Raw genomic sequence first — 16,983 nt, 5'->3', positions numbered from 1 at the left:
TGAAAACCAAACGTTTGTTAAGTAAACGACTAAATGAACTAATGAAGTATGCAATTGAATGGTAGACTGCGAAGAATAATTAAATATGATGTGAACAAAGCAAATTGCTAAACAAATAAATATTTGATCTTATTTTGGAGTATGATGAACTAACTAAACAAGAAGGAATATATAAACAAACTGTTGACAGTAGGACTGCAAAGTATTCAGACTTTCTATGCTATGTATTTATGTAATTTTGAATCTTATATAACTTATATTTATAGGATTAAGCTATTAATATACATTTAACCTGCATTATAATATTTTCATCTCTACTTTTATAGGTTTTTTCCAGTCCTTGAAAAGCATCCTTACCAATCCCTTGTATGTTATAACATTGTTTATGACACTTCTGCAAATCAGCAGCCATATTGGCAGTTTTACTTATGTCTTCAAATATGTAGAACAACAGTATGGTCAGTCAGCTTCTGAGGCTAACATTTTGTTTGGTAAGACCCCTTGTTTATGTTTGCTTGATGAATGATATACTACCAAGTAACTGAGTTCCAAGTGACACTGGGGTATGCAGGAAGTTTCATATTTTAGTAAATATAATTTCCATTTATTCTTTTTCAAATTTTGTCAAATCTATCGGTGTTGTGATAGCAACATTGTTCTGCATTTGAAGTTGCCTTTTGTGTTATTTTTGAAGAGGTAAATCCTTAAAGGAAAAGTCACATGTGAATGGAATATTTAGATATGGTATCTGGATAACTGGATCTTACACTCTAGTGCTGAGATTCTGAGACAAATTCTTTTGTAATGTAATTATTATAATTCCATAATTCATGGACTTTGAATCAGAACCTAGCTACATACAAGAAATAAGTCAGTCGTGTTCTCCAAAGAAAAATCAATTTAAACACATCACTGATATCTAGATAATTCAAAACAAGTATCATATTTAAGAGAGTTTTTTTTTTTTTTGCTACACTATTTCCAGTGACACATTGAGGCTTGTTTATGAAGGAAGGGTTTTCTTATATCATTCTTTCCCTACCTCCAGTATAAGATTCTTAAGAGCAGTGAAATATACAGTACAGTAACCAGCAGACTGTGGAAACTCAACATTTGATAAATTAAGCTGAATTTATTAGTGGTATATGAATAAGTCATAAGTAAACAAGAAAAAAATAATTCTGTATGATGCTCTTCTTGAACTTGAGATAAAAGTTAAAACTAAACTTAAGTTTAATCCCTAGTAAGATTCTCAGCCTAACTTTTTTTTTTGTTTAAGGGCACTTCATGTTTAATAAATCTTGCAGGACAATGAAGTGGAAAAACTATAAGCGGAATCAATTATTTTTAATACCGTGTACTGGCCTATTTATCATCTAGGGGATATGTGTGTTTAGATGAATAAAGAAGAGACATTAAGTATTCAATTCTAAAGTACTGGGCAAATTTATAGTAAGTTCTTAAGGATAGGAACTCTTCATTTTAAGGAGATATTAAAGATTTTAGATGGTACAATAAAAGTTTCATAGGCAGGAAAGTGATATTTTGTTGTTGTTTTCCAGGGGGTGGGAGAAAAAGCACATTATAGAAACTATATGTTTACACTTACAGATGTTCTTGGCCAAATATTCTTGGCCTTTGCTATTGAGGAAACCAAACCTTTAGCACCGGCAAGAAGAAGTTATTTGTTTCTCTCCTGCATGGTACATTGGTCCTTTACCTCCTCCCTGGCCTGCCAGCCTTCTAGTTAAGAAGTAATAAGATCTGATGAATTTGGTTGATATACACTGTATTTCATATGTAAAGACATTCAGAATAACCATCTTTATATAATTACATCTTTTCTGCTTTTTAATTTCTAGGATCCATTTCCATACCAACTTTGGCAACTGGAATGTTTACAGGAGGATATATCATTAAAAGATTCAAACTTACCTTGGTTGGAATTGCCAAATTGTCATTTTTCACCAATGCATTGGCCTTCATATTTCATCTATTAAATTTTGCACTAATCTGTGAAAACAAATCAGTTGCCGGCCTAACCTTGACTTATGATGGGTTTGTATATATCAGTATATCAATTACACAATATATAAACTATCCAGTGTAAAAAGAATGTAAGGAAAACAAGACAGGTAGCAGTTTTAACTAAACTTTTAATTTAGAGAAATTTCAATTGATAAATTTTTAAAACATCCATTTTTTAGGATCTCAAAATGTTCTTTTTTCCCTCCTTCCTTAAAGAAAAGCTGTATTGGCCATAATGGTGATAGTTATCGTTTATGGAGTGCTTACAATGAGTGATGGGTACTTTTTTGTCCATTTTATAGATGAAGAAAAGCGAAGCTTAGACAGATACACAGGTTATGTGGGTAACATCGTTAAGATTCTGACTCGAATTTGTAGGTTTTGACTCCAGGACTCTTAGTCTTAACTGTTAGAATCTCGGATCCATCGTCAGAGAAACATAAATGACATTCTCCAAAAGTGACTGGACAATCTTTATCAACATTTACCTTTGATATTTACCAACTATCTCTATAAGAAAACCATCACATTGTACTGAATTCTCCTTTTCTGAAAGCTAATATTGTTTCTTTGGGTATTGTTTTCACTAGCAGTAGAATTGATGAATATCCTATATGTAATTGCATATTGGACCTGGAAAACGTTTACTTTTTATTATGATTATGTAATGTGCAGTATTCCTAGCACAACAGCCTCTACGCCAAGTCAGGGGAAGATTTCTGTGCAGATTTCTTATCTCCTGAATATAGCCAACAACGTAAGCTTAAGAAGGTTCATGTTCAGGCCACAAGCAAAGATCCTTGGATCATAGTTGAGTCAGCAGGCTTCTCAGTGCTGCTTGTTGCTGGGTTGGAGCATTAAACTCTGGATCCTCTGAAGTGTCAATTTGAACTTATTAAACCTCTACACATTCACTTACCTAAACGTCACCCTATTTTCGGAGGCTAAATCACTCCCCATCTTATGTCCCCAAGCAGGAATAGGTATTAAATGCTTTTAGTAAAATTCTTGATTATGGACTTTCTGAACCTTCCTTCTTTTTTCCGGAAAAAATACTTTCTCATTCAATGATAATTTATCAAGATTTCTACCACAAAACAGAAACATAATTTTAAAAATCTATAAGCGGAAAATTAATTATGCAAATAATCCATTTTGTAATTTTAGCCATGTTATAAGATTATAGTTTATAAACACAACCATGTTTTACAGTAAATAATCACAAAATATGTTGTAGTTTTGTTTTAAAAGTATATGGAGTTTTTCTAGTCCTTCTCAGCTGATTCTATTATTCTTGATTTTTAAAAATTGATCCTTAGGGATTCTGTTTTGATTATGTTGAGTTCTTGTGTAATTAAAATATAGATTTTTAGAATCAAACTAGTTAAATAACATTCACATATTTATGGGACTTTACAGTGAGCTTGGAGGAACCTTACTCTAATGCCCTGACCCTACTGAAGAGAAACTAAATCTCAGAAAAATGTAGTGACTTTGAGTAATTTTTTGATAGAATCACAAAGACCTCTTGTGTTTCTCTTTTTATATTTTATTTTTTCTAGGTAATAAATTATGTCTGGGTAAAGATGAAGGGTAAAAAAGTTAATAAGCACTAAAAATAAATTTTGCCATCTTGGTGTCATAGCCCACCAAAATTTTCCATCTAATTTAAGGATAACCTTTTCCCTTCTTTCTCCTCTCTTTTCCTCTCCTCTCTCCTCCTCTTCCTCCTTCTTCTCCTCTCTCATCCTCTCTCTTTTTGATATACATCCATCATATATTTCCAGAATTAATCCAGTGGCATCTCATATAAATGTACCACTTTCTTATTGCAACTCAGACTGCAATTGTGATGAAAGTCAATGGGAACCTGTCTGTGGCGACAATGGAATAACTTACGTGTCACCTTGTTTAGCAGGATGCAAATCTTCAAGTGGCAGTAAAAAGTCTATTGTGAGTATTAATTTTTACTTTCTTCTCCTTAATGAAAATTGCAGATTTGATTTAACTTACTTTAACTTGATTATTATTTATCAAATCTTTCTACAACGAAGTTCTCCAGTAAAAATACAGAAAAAAGATTTCCATTATTGTCTGTCATTGTGATGGCTGTGATGTGTAAGCAAAGCCTCATACAGAATCCTGCTTGGAACACAAAGGGGTTTTTTTGTTGCTTGCATTCTTATTTGAGATTACCTTTTCCCCTTGAGTTTATAAGAATATGACCTTTTGAAATTTAAAAGCATTTAGGGTCTCTAGGAAGCACTTCATTTGACTAAAGGATATGATTTCCACTAAGCTGGAGGTACTTTACCCTTCAGGAGCTGTAGGAGAGTCCTGAGCCAACCCCTTGTCAACTTAATTTAGAGAAATTTCAATTGATAAATTTTTAAAACATCCATTTTTTAGGATCTCAAAATGTTCTTTTTTCCCTCCTTCCTTAAAGAAAAGGATTTTTCAGGATTCCCTAGGCAATCCCTACCCAAGGAGTGGCCCTGATACTTTGTAGAGACTGTAAAAGAGAGTAAAGCAGGTGTGTTACAGAAAGTAGAGGAGAATGGTAGAGAAATATTTAAGAGAATTTGTATTACGGAGAAAACTGTATACAGAGTATCAGACATGAATTCTTTCTGTTCTTTCCCAATTTTTAATTTAGATAAGAATGAGAATTTAATAGTAAATTAAATTTTCTTGTCCAGAAAGGAATCCAGGAAACTATTTTGCCTTTCAACTATTAAGCAATTTTTTTTTACAATGTTTTCTTTAGAAACTGTAAATATTTTAGCTTGAATGAGTGAGATGTCTTTAAATATAAAGGAATGTATTTATAACCTAATCACATTTTGCAAATATATTCTGTAATATTTCAAAAACTATTTTTAGGTGTTTCATAACTGTAGTTGTGCAGAAATAAATGGTTTCCAGAACGGAAATAACTCGGTGAAGTTGGGTGAATGCCCGAGAGAGAATAAGTGTGCAAGAAAATTTTATATTTATATAGTAATACAAATCCTTGGTTTTCTTTCCATGGCATTGGGAAGCACCGCAACTATCATGCTGATTTTTAAGTGAGTATGACTGTTTTTAAGGAAATTTCTATATGTTAGACTATAAACACACCTAATAATGTACATATTTTTTTGTAACATATTTGGAGCCCAAATTCATATTTTGTTACAGTTTAATTTTCTAAGAATGTATTGTCTTAGGATTACTGTGATAGTTCAATGCCGTAATTAATAATAATTTTGCCTTGTATTCTTCCACTACAAAATCTAGATTTCACACTTTCTCCTCTAATTAAGAATTTTAAGACACGGAGGACAACTGCCTCAATGTGAAAGAATCCTTGTTGTGATTCTGAAAGAACTTTTAATTTTGAAATGCTTTCTATCCTGAAGGGCCTATCAGAGTGAATCACCTGTTGATTTCGTTGAAAGAAAACATTTGGGAACCAGACTGTGAAATATAAACAGTCCATGATATTTCAAAGCTTTAGTCCACTCTCAGAATGGCTTTTGACCTAGTCTCTCAAATACCTTCATAGAGAAAAGAAACAAATGTATGAACAGAATTAATTCCTTTCTTCACTGATTAGGCAAATATTGAGACCATGCTTGATGAAGATACTCCCTGGTAAATAAAACAGATAAAATATCTGCTCTCATAGATTATAACAGGAAAGACTGACATAAGACAAACAAGCTTAAAGATAAACACACAATTACACATTGTCACTAGCACTCCTAAGGAAAAAAAGAGTGTTATTAAAGGGAGTTAAAAGGGAAAACGAACATAGGATCGAAGTGTGGAGCTGTGAGGATGAGGACTCAGTATTTCTCAAATAAAGATTAAGTGAGTTAAAATTAGCCCAGAGAAGAACTTGACAGGGAGAGGGACTAGGTGCCAACGCCTTAAGGCAGGAAAGAGCTGATGTGGCTGAGAAATGAACAGAAGCCAGTTGGTTGGGACATACAGACTGAGAGAGGGATGGCACAAGGTAAGATTAGAGGGTTAGGAAGGGGGCAGATAATACAAGCCCTGTTGGTGAAGTTCATCATTCAGTCACCCAAAACTGTAAGCATATATGAAGATTTGCATGTAGGTCTTAAAATAAAGATGTGTAAGTACGGTGACCTAGGTTAACATCAAATTATGCCTCGAAGTCTTAGGGGGTTAGCCACAGGCTCGTTGTCAGCCAGCAGCATGATGTGGAAGGGAAAGAAAAGAAATGTATTAACTTTTGTTAAAATGAGTATCAACCCGTAAACTGAGTCTACAGTTGTGTAGATTCCACAATGACTCTGAATCTTGTCAAATTACTTATACTAATTTATTCCACAGATATTACTCTACCTTAATATAAAATATTGTCTGCTCAAAAGGAGGAGCCTTCCATATTTGCCAAGTTACAGATCTATTAACTTACAGGAGGTCTTCTCAAAACTCCAGATTAACTTGCTTCTCAACAAGTTTTGGCTTCTTAATTTAAAGTTTTTTCATGGAAAGAAAGAGGGCTTTAGAGATCACTGTTTCAACCTTGATGATAGCTTTACCTATTAAGAAAGTTGTTAAGAACAACATTATCATTTATCAGAAACATTTGCTGATCTCTCACCAGCCTTTGATTTTTTTTCTTTGAAAGAAAACTGTGAGCCAGACTGTAGAATAAAAATGTAAATTTCAGTCTGTTAATGATGCTCCCATGCTTCCATCATAAGGTTATTGTTAAAACTAGACTAAGCAGAAGTGATGGCATTTATGTATTCAGTATGTATTCATGTCATGTGTCAGGCACAGTTCTAGGCGCCAAGGATGGAACTGTGAACAAAAGTGATAAAGTTTCTGCTTTCATTAGCTTCCAGTTGGGTGAGGGGTGGTGAGGGATGGAAGACTGTATGGGTATAGGAGAAAAAAGCAACAAATAAGCAAGTAAATACATAAAATAGAAGTCTTAAGCATTAGGAAGAAAAAATCAATCTGAGTAAAAATATAGAAAAGGTAATAAAACTACAATGTTTGGAAATATGAGTGAAGGGAGTGAGGAAGTAATTCTTTGTACTATTCTTTCAACTTTTCTGCAACTTTGAAATAATTAAAAAAACACACTTTTTTAAAAAAGAGATGGCAGTTTCAGACATTTCCCTCCTAATTATTTGAAGGCTCAACCAATCCTGTGAGTCTTTAAAAATTGGACAGGAGTTGAAGAAGATGATTCATCACGAGAGCCCCTTTCCTCTTAACAAATGCCACCTTCTCTGCGAGAACAGTCACATAGTGAAGAAATCCACATGTTGTGGAGTAACTGAGCCTAAAGCTGTGATCGGGATGTGGGTGATAAACATCCCTACTTCACTTCTACGAAGTGTGGTTAGACTAGCGAGCACTTTCCTGGGGCATTTATGCAGTCACCTATGTAAGCTGTTGAAAGGGGTGGGTCACCAAACTAGACCACCATGAGCATCTGAACCTCCAGCCCTGCCAGGTCAGGGACCTACCTCTCCCACAGAAAGCAAACAGCCAGTCACCATGCAACCAAAACCTTAAACATGCAGAAGGCCTAACAGCAAATTCTGTAGCACAGTGCTCATACTCTCAGCCGAGCCGTCCATTCCTAATTTCTGGTGAGGAAGCAAGCACACTCGATCTTCCTTAGCTAGAATTTAGGTCACTCTCCATCTCAGTAAATGGTAAAGGCAGGGTCTGTCTTAGGATCCTCATTCCGCTGTCGCCACAGCCTGGCTTGATGTGCTCCCAGAATGCGAAAGGGAAGACCGTCTTTAAGAGAGCTTACAAATGTGCTTGCTATCTTTAAAATGACATTTAAATACACCGGATGCGAGAATACAGATAACCTTTCTGACCTTCCTGGTTATATTATGTGGTTCATGAATCATATTAGTTAACTATTCTATTAACAACAATGGCAGAAATAAGGTGGTCAAAAGAGTTCTGCTCAGACCAAGACCTACATAATATCTGCTCCTGTCAACTGAATAGATCACATGAAATCAGTTTCTTCATAGATATAATAAAGCATGTTTCCACTAACTATCTCAAAATTTCCTAAGGATCAAATGTGAAAATGTTTGTAAAACTGTCGAGATCATAACACACTGAATAAGGAAGGGAATAATCATTATTAATGTCATTCAGATGTTTGCCTACTAAAACAACTGAAATTATAACTTTAAATAACGTTAGCTCTTCACCTCAGAGTTTTCATTTGACCACAAAGAACAACACTGAGAAATGTCTTAATGTTTAGCTCAGTTTGGTCTTTCAGAGATGTCTAATGCTACTTTGTCTTCATTTTATTTCAGAAATGTTCAACCTGAACTGAAATCACTTGCCGTGGGTTTCCATTCACTAACTATTCGAGCACTAGGTATGATACGTATGTAGATGATGAATTCCAGATACAAATTTTCGCCTCAAAGCTCAAAGACTGAATTGCCATCCTGACTGTGAGCCTCCTATTTTGATATGTCCAGTATATGTCCAGTGGAACCTAACTGCTTCCACGGGAAAAATACAGACTGAGTACCAAACGGCCAATCACAAACAGTTGTTTGAATACAATACAGGTGTAAATTGTGGGAGGTGTATTAAAAATCCTGAAAAAATATTTGGAAAATAGATCATTTGAAGTTTTAAAATTTCAGTAATGATTAAGACCAAGTTTGTTACCTAAAACATTTAATTCATTGTTTGATCATTAGACATAGAAAATAAATTGTTAGCATACATTTTTCATTTTTCCAAGGGTGGCTCTGATTTGCGGAAAACTGTGAGGTCCTAATCCAGTTTCTCAGCACCAGTATGCCTCAGACGTATTTGTCTCAGACACTAGTTCCTGGACATTCTAAGATTTCTCACTCAGAAAATTAAGACTAATTAAGAGTAAATAGAATTGGCAAAATTGTAAAATATGAATCACTATCACTTTTAAGTAACAATATAAAATTTGAAAATCATTCATTAAACTGAAAAAAAAAACAGAGTAAAATCATGTTGACTTCAGTTCCACCAACTGAATTGTGGATCTCTAATAGCATATTCCTAAAATTTTGCTCAAATTACCAGTGCTGAGAACTAGGAGTCAACCTCAGGGTTTATTAAAATAGCAATAAGAGCAGATGGGTACTTCCGTGTTAAGACAATATATGTGTTCTTGAAAAGCCTCAAATTCTACAAACTCATACACTGCAGATAAAAACTGGGTTAGGTACAGACCACTGGAGACTTGGTCATCATGGTGATCAGAATATCAACAGAAACAAGATTCAAGCCTAACTTGGATGGCCCAGGCAGCTTCAGGAGGTGTTACGAATGAACACAGTCAATGGAGGGAACACACATGACTGTGGGCTCCAGTGACACCTAGACTGCGGGAGTGGAGCTCTGACACAAGAATAAAGGGCAGCCTACTGGGAGCCCCGCACTTTGTGAACCTGGGCCTGTCTTCTCTGGGGAGGAAGTCATAGTGTTGGCCTTCACCTTTTAATTTTCTTAAAGATCAAGTTGAAAATTCTCCTGCCTTTGCACAGTTGAGCTGAGAGCTTTTTCCTTTCCCTGTGAAGTTGTAACTTGATTCCCACTGTTCCAGATGTCCTTGCCTAAGAAAAATTACATAGGAACCAACATGACTTCTATGTTTTGCTGACAACATTCTCCTTTTTACCAACCAGGCTTATGCTAAATTGGTATTATAAGATGAACAGGCATATAATCTTTCTCCTTCCCTATGTGTGCTGGCATGGTAAAGGTAGACAAAAGATGTCTGTGCTATTAAATGTGATTTGAGCTTTGAGAGTTCTAATAATCCTGATTCTTGAGTAGAGTTAGGCCAAAACAATGAAAGAGTCCATCCAAATTTTTCACTTCTACAGACTCTAAAACATATCCATCTGCAATATCACCACCCAGTTTCCTTTGAAACATTTTCCTTGGATTGGTATCTTTTTATCTCTTTGCAGGAGGAATTCCAGCTCCTATATATTTCGGGGCTATGATTGATAGAGCATGCATGAAGTGGTCCATCAACAACCTTGGGAAGCAAGGGACTTGTAGGATATATAATTCCAAATTATATGGGTAAGTTGTCTTAAATATATTTTATTAATTGATTTTTTTCCTTTGACTATGTTAATTCCTGAAGGATGTTATTTTCAGTGTAACATTAATAATTATAGCCAACATTTAAAAAACTTTGTATTCAGTGCTATATCAGGCAATCTGGCATCTCATTTTAATAGAAACTGTAGATGATATTTTTCTCCTTTTTCCTTAAATATGAAGAAACTAAGAGCCAAGAAGAATGAGTAACTTGTTCAAAATTACACAGTTAATATCAAAAAGATCTGGGATTTTTATTCAGGTTGTTTTTGTTTCCAAAAACTCTCCTAATACAAAACAACAACAAAAACTACAAAAACACACACAAAAAAACAAAACAAAACAAAAAAACCTATATACAATGGCCTCAGCCCTCTCTAGGAAGACAGAATATTATCAACTGGGGCTCTGGTCATAATTTAGTGGGAAAAAATATTTCTAGACTCTTCTGTACATAGGGAAATAACTGGATGGCCGTCTAGGAAAAGATAGTTGTAGTAATTCCTTAACCTTAAAAGAAAACTAACTGCAAATTAATCAAATATACAAATTTAAAGTGTGAAACTTCAAGTATGAGAAGAAATCACGGTAGCAATTCTTTTAACTATCCAGGAAGCAGGAATGTATTTCTAAGTATGACTTAAATCCCCCAAACCATGATAGGAAAAATAAAATAAAATATTTTAAAAACTGTATCACCAAAAGTTCAAAGACAAAAGATAAATTGCAAAAAGAATTTATAACTCATGACATAGACGCAAGGCAAATGTCCTAAATATATAAAGAGTGCTTAAAAACTAAGAATAAACCATACCAAATGCTGGCAAGGATGTGGAACAGTAGGAATTCTCTTTTATTGCTGATGGGAGTGCAAAATTGTTCATTCACTTTGGAAAACCATCTGACAGTTTCTTACAAAGCTAAACATAGTCTTACTTTATGGTCAAGCCATTGTGCTCCTGAGTATTTACTCAAATGAGTTGGAAGCTTATACTTACCCAAAAAGCTGCATGTGGGTGTTTAATAGCAGCTTTATTCATAAATTGCTAAAAAATAGAAGCAACCAAGATGTTCTTCAACAGGTGAATAGATAAATAAACTGTGGTACATACATACAATGGAATATTATTCAACAGTAAAAGGAAATGAGCTATCCAGCTACAAAAAGACAAGATGGAATCTTAAATGCACATTGGCAAGTGAAAGAAGGCAGTCTGAAAAAAACTCTGTCCTGTGTGATTCCAATGATATGTCTTTCATGAAGTTTGCACTATGCCTGACACCTGGAAATGACTATCCTCTTTAGAACTCTTTACACTTTGTGGCTCAGTCATGGCCCTTATCCCGTTTCTTTTGGTTAGTTGTGTTCATTGCCTAAAGTAGTTTGCAAAGTAATTGCCTAAAGATTGTCTGAAGAGGAATTTTTAGAAAGATCAGGGGATTTGCCAATGAATACATACGAAAAAACTTAAAGTCACCTTATGATTTTTTTTGGATTTAATACTTTGAGGTAACTAGATAATTATTCATTGCTTTTATCTAGCATAGACAAATAACATGAACAATTCCTAATCCAAGGAGTAAAAGTCTATATTATAATATCAATCCTGAATCTAAACCTAATTCAGTTTCTCTCAATAGCAGTCACGTAAAGAGAAACCCACATTGGTTTTTCTTGGTAGCAGTGGAAATTTTGGGAAGTTTAACATTGGTGATAACTATTTGGCATAACCCGTGTATAAGGCAAATATATTTGAAGACTTTAAAAATATTTCTTTAATCAAATTTGGTACAGCACAACATCCTGTTCCAAGTTTAATAAACTTAAGCTTAAACAGCTCAAAGTTATATAATGAATTCCATTCACCTTCAGTTAAACCTGCTAAGTGTGTTCATGGTATCTTTTGCTTAAAGCTTGTCAACATTTAGTTAACGAGGCGAGCGCTTCCTAACCTAGCAGGTCAGTGGTCATCAATCTTTCCTGCTCCCTGGAATCACCTGAGGAGCTTTAAAAAATACTAATTTCTGTGTCCCACCTTTTAGTGATTTTGACTTAATTGATTAGGGGGTGTGGCCTGGTTATGGGATTTTAAAAAAATCTCTTAGGTGATTCTAATGTTCAGCCAAAGTGGAGGATTACAGGAATAGACCACGTCTGCCAGGTAATTTTATGCATTTTTGTTAAAAACTTGTAGTGGACCACACGGCAGGGTCTTGTGGACTGTAAGCCAGTAACATAAACATTGGCTCCTGGTTCAACTTAAATGGGTTCAATTTGATTGTCTTACCATCAGTTCATTGCCTTTATCATCTGTTCTCATTGCATGTGAGCTAATCTGTCTTTGAGAAAGTTAAGCATTCCAAATATATCTTATTTTTTGGAAAGCGCAGATCATTAACTACCCTTAGTTTCTAATGGGTTAATATTCCTTTAAAAATAATCACAGATTCCTTCTGCTCCAATCAAAAGAATCACTAAAATTGTTACCTCAATATTCTTTGATGTTTTTATGCAAGATTTCAAACATCTTTTTTTTTTTTAAGATCTTCTGCATCCTGGAGAGCAAACATACAGTGTTGCACACAATTCCAAATGAAAATTGCCTCTTTTATTTTTTCTCTTTTCACAGAAATACCTTTTTTGGCTTGAGTACATGCTTAAAATTCTCAGCACTTATTTTATATGTTGTATTAATTTCTGCTATGAAGAAAAAATATGAAGGAAAAAACACCAAGGCATCAGAACCTGAAGGAAAAGCCGTGAATGAAGCAAACTTAGAACCGTTAAATGGTGATGCCACAGCAGACCATGAAACACATATTTAAGGGGAGAAGAAAAATTTCTTCTGCTGCTGGGTTTTTAACTAACATTGTATTAATTGAGTAGGATGTTATTTTTGAGCAGTTCCTGGCCCTTTCACTGATGATGTTCCACATTCCTTACTAATAATGGAGCAATGAATCACCTATGAATTTATGACAATGAAACAAACTATAAATGGGAACGAGAATGGGAGTGTTATGGCTGTGCATCTGGGGTTAAGAATAGAATATATGATCTATACAAATTTAAAGTGAAAGGCATGGTTAATATGTAACAGAATAAAAAGTATTTGTTTAGGTAATTGTAACTCATCAAACCAGTGACTAGTAACTAGGTAAAGGTGAAAAAGGAAGAGAGAAATTAATAGCCTAAATAAGGAGAAAAGCCTAATGCCATTTTTAAAACCAGTTTGGACCATGTTACTCAAGCCTGAAGTCTAGTATAACGAAGGAGTTATGCTATCATGACATCTGTCATTCATATGTTAAGTCATATATTTTCCAAACCTTATGAATGTATAAGCTGAAGTTGTGTTTGACTAGCAACCCCCTGATACATTGTCTTCGAACCGCTCATTAAGATACTGCTGAAGAAATAGAGCAAATCAAAAATTTGCAAGCTGAGATGGTCAGACAGCATATTACAGGATGTGTTAAGTTTCTTTCAGGCTCATGGAAATGGATTAAGAAAAACTGACATTAACCTGAAAAAGCAAAGCCCATTTAAAAGAGGTGACTTCATTCCATTTGTCTGCTGTCTGGAAGAAGTGAGGTCTGCACCAGATCATTTACTAGTTGTCTTGCTACTGCATGGCTTTTTTTTTTTTTTATGAGTTTATTTGTGTTTGGTGCACAAAGAGACTTCTTTCACAGCCCCACCAGTAGAGCGAGAAATAGAGTAAATGAGAACACATATTTGAATATTGCATTTGCTAGTGATGGCAGCTTTATTATAGTAAATGCTAGAAATTGTAGTTTTTATTCTTAATAGGCTAAAAGAAAAAAAATGGCATTAGAATCACCTGTGAAGCATTTTTTTTTTAAAAAAGAAGCTACAATCATACACCCACTTCAGAGGTTTTGATTCAAAACATGTGTGATACAGCCTGGATATCTCCTTTCTTTAAAAAAAAAAAATCCAGATGGAGCCCTTGATAAAGAGATACAGAAAACCAAGCCTCAGGATAGAAGAAATTCCTAAATATACCAAAGCCACATAAGATGAATGCTTGCTAGAATCTGGGAATGAGACTGAAATTTTTATGTATTAACCTATTCTCAAACTGTAGACCTGAGAAAAGATTCATTAAACACATAAGCAGAAATTTGAAAAACCACCCACCTGCTAGGTTACTATGTGAAAATTTTGATGGAATCTTGTCTCATTAAAAAATAGAGAGAGAAAATTATGGACTTCAAAAAAAATTACAAAGAAAAAGACAATATCTTGAATATTTATTTCTTCAACAATTATTGAGTGTCAAAAATCTGACAGGCAAAATGATATATAACAGTAAACAAGGAAGGACACTACCTTGTAGAGCTTACACCTTAAAGGGAAAGAAGACTATAACAAAATTAAGTTATAAAATTTTATACAATTATATAAATTGAAAGAATAAATTTATATTTAGAAGTCCAATGTGCTATCCATTGCACCACAGAGACACCTTAAATTTATATTTGTATGTGACATGTACAGTGAAAGAGAGGAACATTAAAATGTATAGCTCAGATTATTTGATCTACTTCAGAGTCCAAGAATCCAGAATAAATATTAATCCTTACTTCAGTAGCAGGTATTAAACATGAATACCGACCCAAGGGGGAAAATTCAACAGAGATAAGAATATGATAAGAAAAGTTTTCAAGGAAGCAAAATAAGGCAAAATAGTTAAAATATACATTGAATAAGGTTGAAAGAAGACAATGGCCCCAAACCCAAATCCATGATTAAAAAAAAATACAGTTGAAAAATCTATGAAAATCTGGAAGAAAAAGATAAAGAAGAAATTTGTGGAAGAAGGTAGGTGATTTAGAGGATCAACTAAAACACCAACCTAAGAAATCTATTTTTGAGGAAGAAATCAGAGCTGAAAAAAGCATTAATCAGAGATTTAGTGGGAGAATGACTTCTTTCTATGAAGAAAGACTTAAGTGTCCAGACTGAAGTCTCCTTCTTGCCCCACGTCTTCACACTCCCATCCTTTTTCACACAATGAGGTCTTTGATCATGATGTTTCTCTCGCCTGAAAAGCTCTTTTTTTTCCCGAGTAACTGCTTCTTGGCATCCAGATCTAAGCTCAGTCAACATTCTTTCAATGTCTCTGACTTCTTCACTGGTTAAAATCTTCCAATGTATTCGTAGCAATGTAACACTTATCAAAGTGATAATTTTACATTTTTAAGATTATTTGATAACTGTTTGTTTTCCCCACCAATCATGAGCTCTAGGAAGGTAGGAAGTGAACTCTTTTTACCTACATATTTTATTTCCAGCATCTAGCTTGGTGCCTGACAGCTTGCAGATGCATCATCAATTATTTCTGAAAGAATGATACATGAATGAATAAATAAACTCTAAAAATGCCAGTCCTACAAAAAAAATGAATGTTATAAACAAGAACTAAAAACAAGATGGAAAAATTTAAAATAGGTACATTAAGTCATTGGATATGGAGTGATGGTTTCAGATGTTTTGAAGCTTTTCTTTAATATTTTAAATGAAAAATAAATTTGAAATGTCAAAAAAGTGTTTTTGACTGCTATCTACATGCTAAGCATGAGAGGTAAAAATATTTACAAAATAGAATCTTGGCCCTTTGCCAGCCCACAAATGAGGTGGAGAAATAGCATGTAAACACATTATAATGTATACCATAATAAATACTGTAATAGAATAAAAATGTTCATGTCTCTCATTCTTAGAAACTGTGCTAATCTCTTTGTTTCAATTTCAACATACGTATTTCTGGAGCTTTTACCCAAAAGAAAGTATTGAGCAATAATCATAATAAATTTGACAGTGGCCATTGTCACTTTCCTCTTGTGTACCTTCTACCCTCCCTAAATAGACTTGCTCACCACCTGGAAACCAAGAACCAACCTGATGAGAAAATGATTACACAAAGCAGTGTGACTTCAGCAACACCGTGGAGCATTCCTGACCACTAACCCGTAAATGCATTGTTACCGAACTCGGGTTTGGCCACTCACCACTCAAAAGCCAGTAATTCGAACGGCAAGTGTTAGTAGAAAGGAAAGGTCCTTTAATCAGAAAAGCCAGCAATCTAGGGAGAAGGCAGACATGTCTAAAGAGCAATTTCAAAGATTCTGCTCAGCCATGACAGTTTTTAAAGGGAAGAATGGCAGCGGGGAGGAAATCTGAGCGAATCATCAAGGCAGGAGGTTGAGTTCTGCTCATTGTCCATTGTCTGCTGACTGGCTGACTCTCTCGTCACATGTTATTTTGCCTACATGACCTGCCAGCAGGATTGCTAAGGGAGCTGTTGGGGGTAGAGAGCTAATCGTTCTTTAACTACTTACTTCTTCATTCTTCTTTTTATCTAGAAAAAGAATGAACAGGTTAGGAAAGACATGGTGTGCATTCAGGAGAGCATAAGTCAGGCGTTAGTTTCACTTGCTTAGTGACCTCATATCTATAATTAAGTTCTTTCAGGGTTAGAGGGGAACAGAAATGCACAAAGAGCAAAGGGGCAAAAGAGCTGCCTTCAGTTCCCCACTGTCAAACATCATTCCATTTCTATGAAATAAGCGGTGAAGCTCCATCTCGTGTAACTCCTTTGGGTTGACATAGGGTATTGTAGTCTCAGAGTGGAAGATACAGCCTCTTGACATGGGTCTGTAGCATCTTTTTGCTGACAATTTTAGTTGCCCACTTACCTATACAGGTAGAGCAAGCTATAATTATTTCGACGCCTATAAATATATAGATTATTATGAGCAAAAATGTTAATCGCATTCTCTTGAGGCCAGTTCTTGGAATTGTGCTAG

The 16,983-nt window shown here is 34.7% G+C and overlaps 1 protein-coding gene across 3 annotated transcripts in view; it reads left to right on the top strand.

The window, feature by feature from the left end:
- The window catches only part of SLCO1B3 (solute carrier organic anion transporter family member 1B3), a 58,311-nt gene that overhangs the window by 34,640 nt on the left and 6,688 nt on the right, over nt 1-16,983 (top strand). For 2 of the 3 annotated variants that reach the window (XM_006199918.4, XM_072954759.1), the window contains exons 8-14: nt 327-491; nt 1,863-2,058; nt 3,816-3,981; nt 4,912-5,096; nt 8,352-8,416; nt 10,008-10,125; nt 12,777-13,322. In XM_006199918.4, the coding sequence (XP_006199980.2) occupies nt 327-491; nt 1,863-2,058; nt 3,816-3,981; nt 4,912-5,096; nt 8,352-8,416; nt 10,008-10,125; nt 12,777-12,972 (1,091 nt within the window). In that variant the 3' untranslated portion in view covers nt 12,973-13,322. Of the gene's footprint in view, nt 1-326; nt 492-1,862; nt 2,059-3,815; nt 3,982-4,911; nt 5,097-8,351; nt 8,417-10,007; nt 10,126-12,776; nt 13,323-16,983 lie in introns of those variants that run through there. The other variant, XM_072954760.1, reaches the window with a different exon arrangement.

Source organism: Vicugna pacos, chromosome 34, assembly GCF_048564905.1.
Source record: "Vicugna pacos chromosome 34, VicPac4, whole genome shotgun sequence".
In the NCBI taxonomy this organism is placed as follows: domain Eukaryota; kingdom Metazoa; phylum Chordata; class Mammalia; order Artiodactyla; family Camelidae; genus Vicugna; species Vicugna pacos.
Note: the sequence above shows the minus strand (reverse complement) of the source record. Positions and strands in the feature narration are given on the sequence as shown.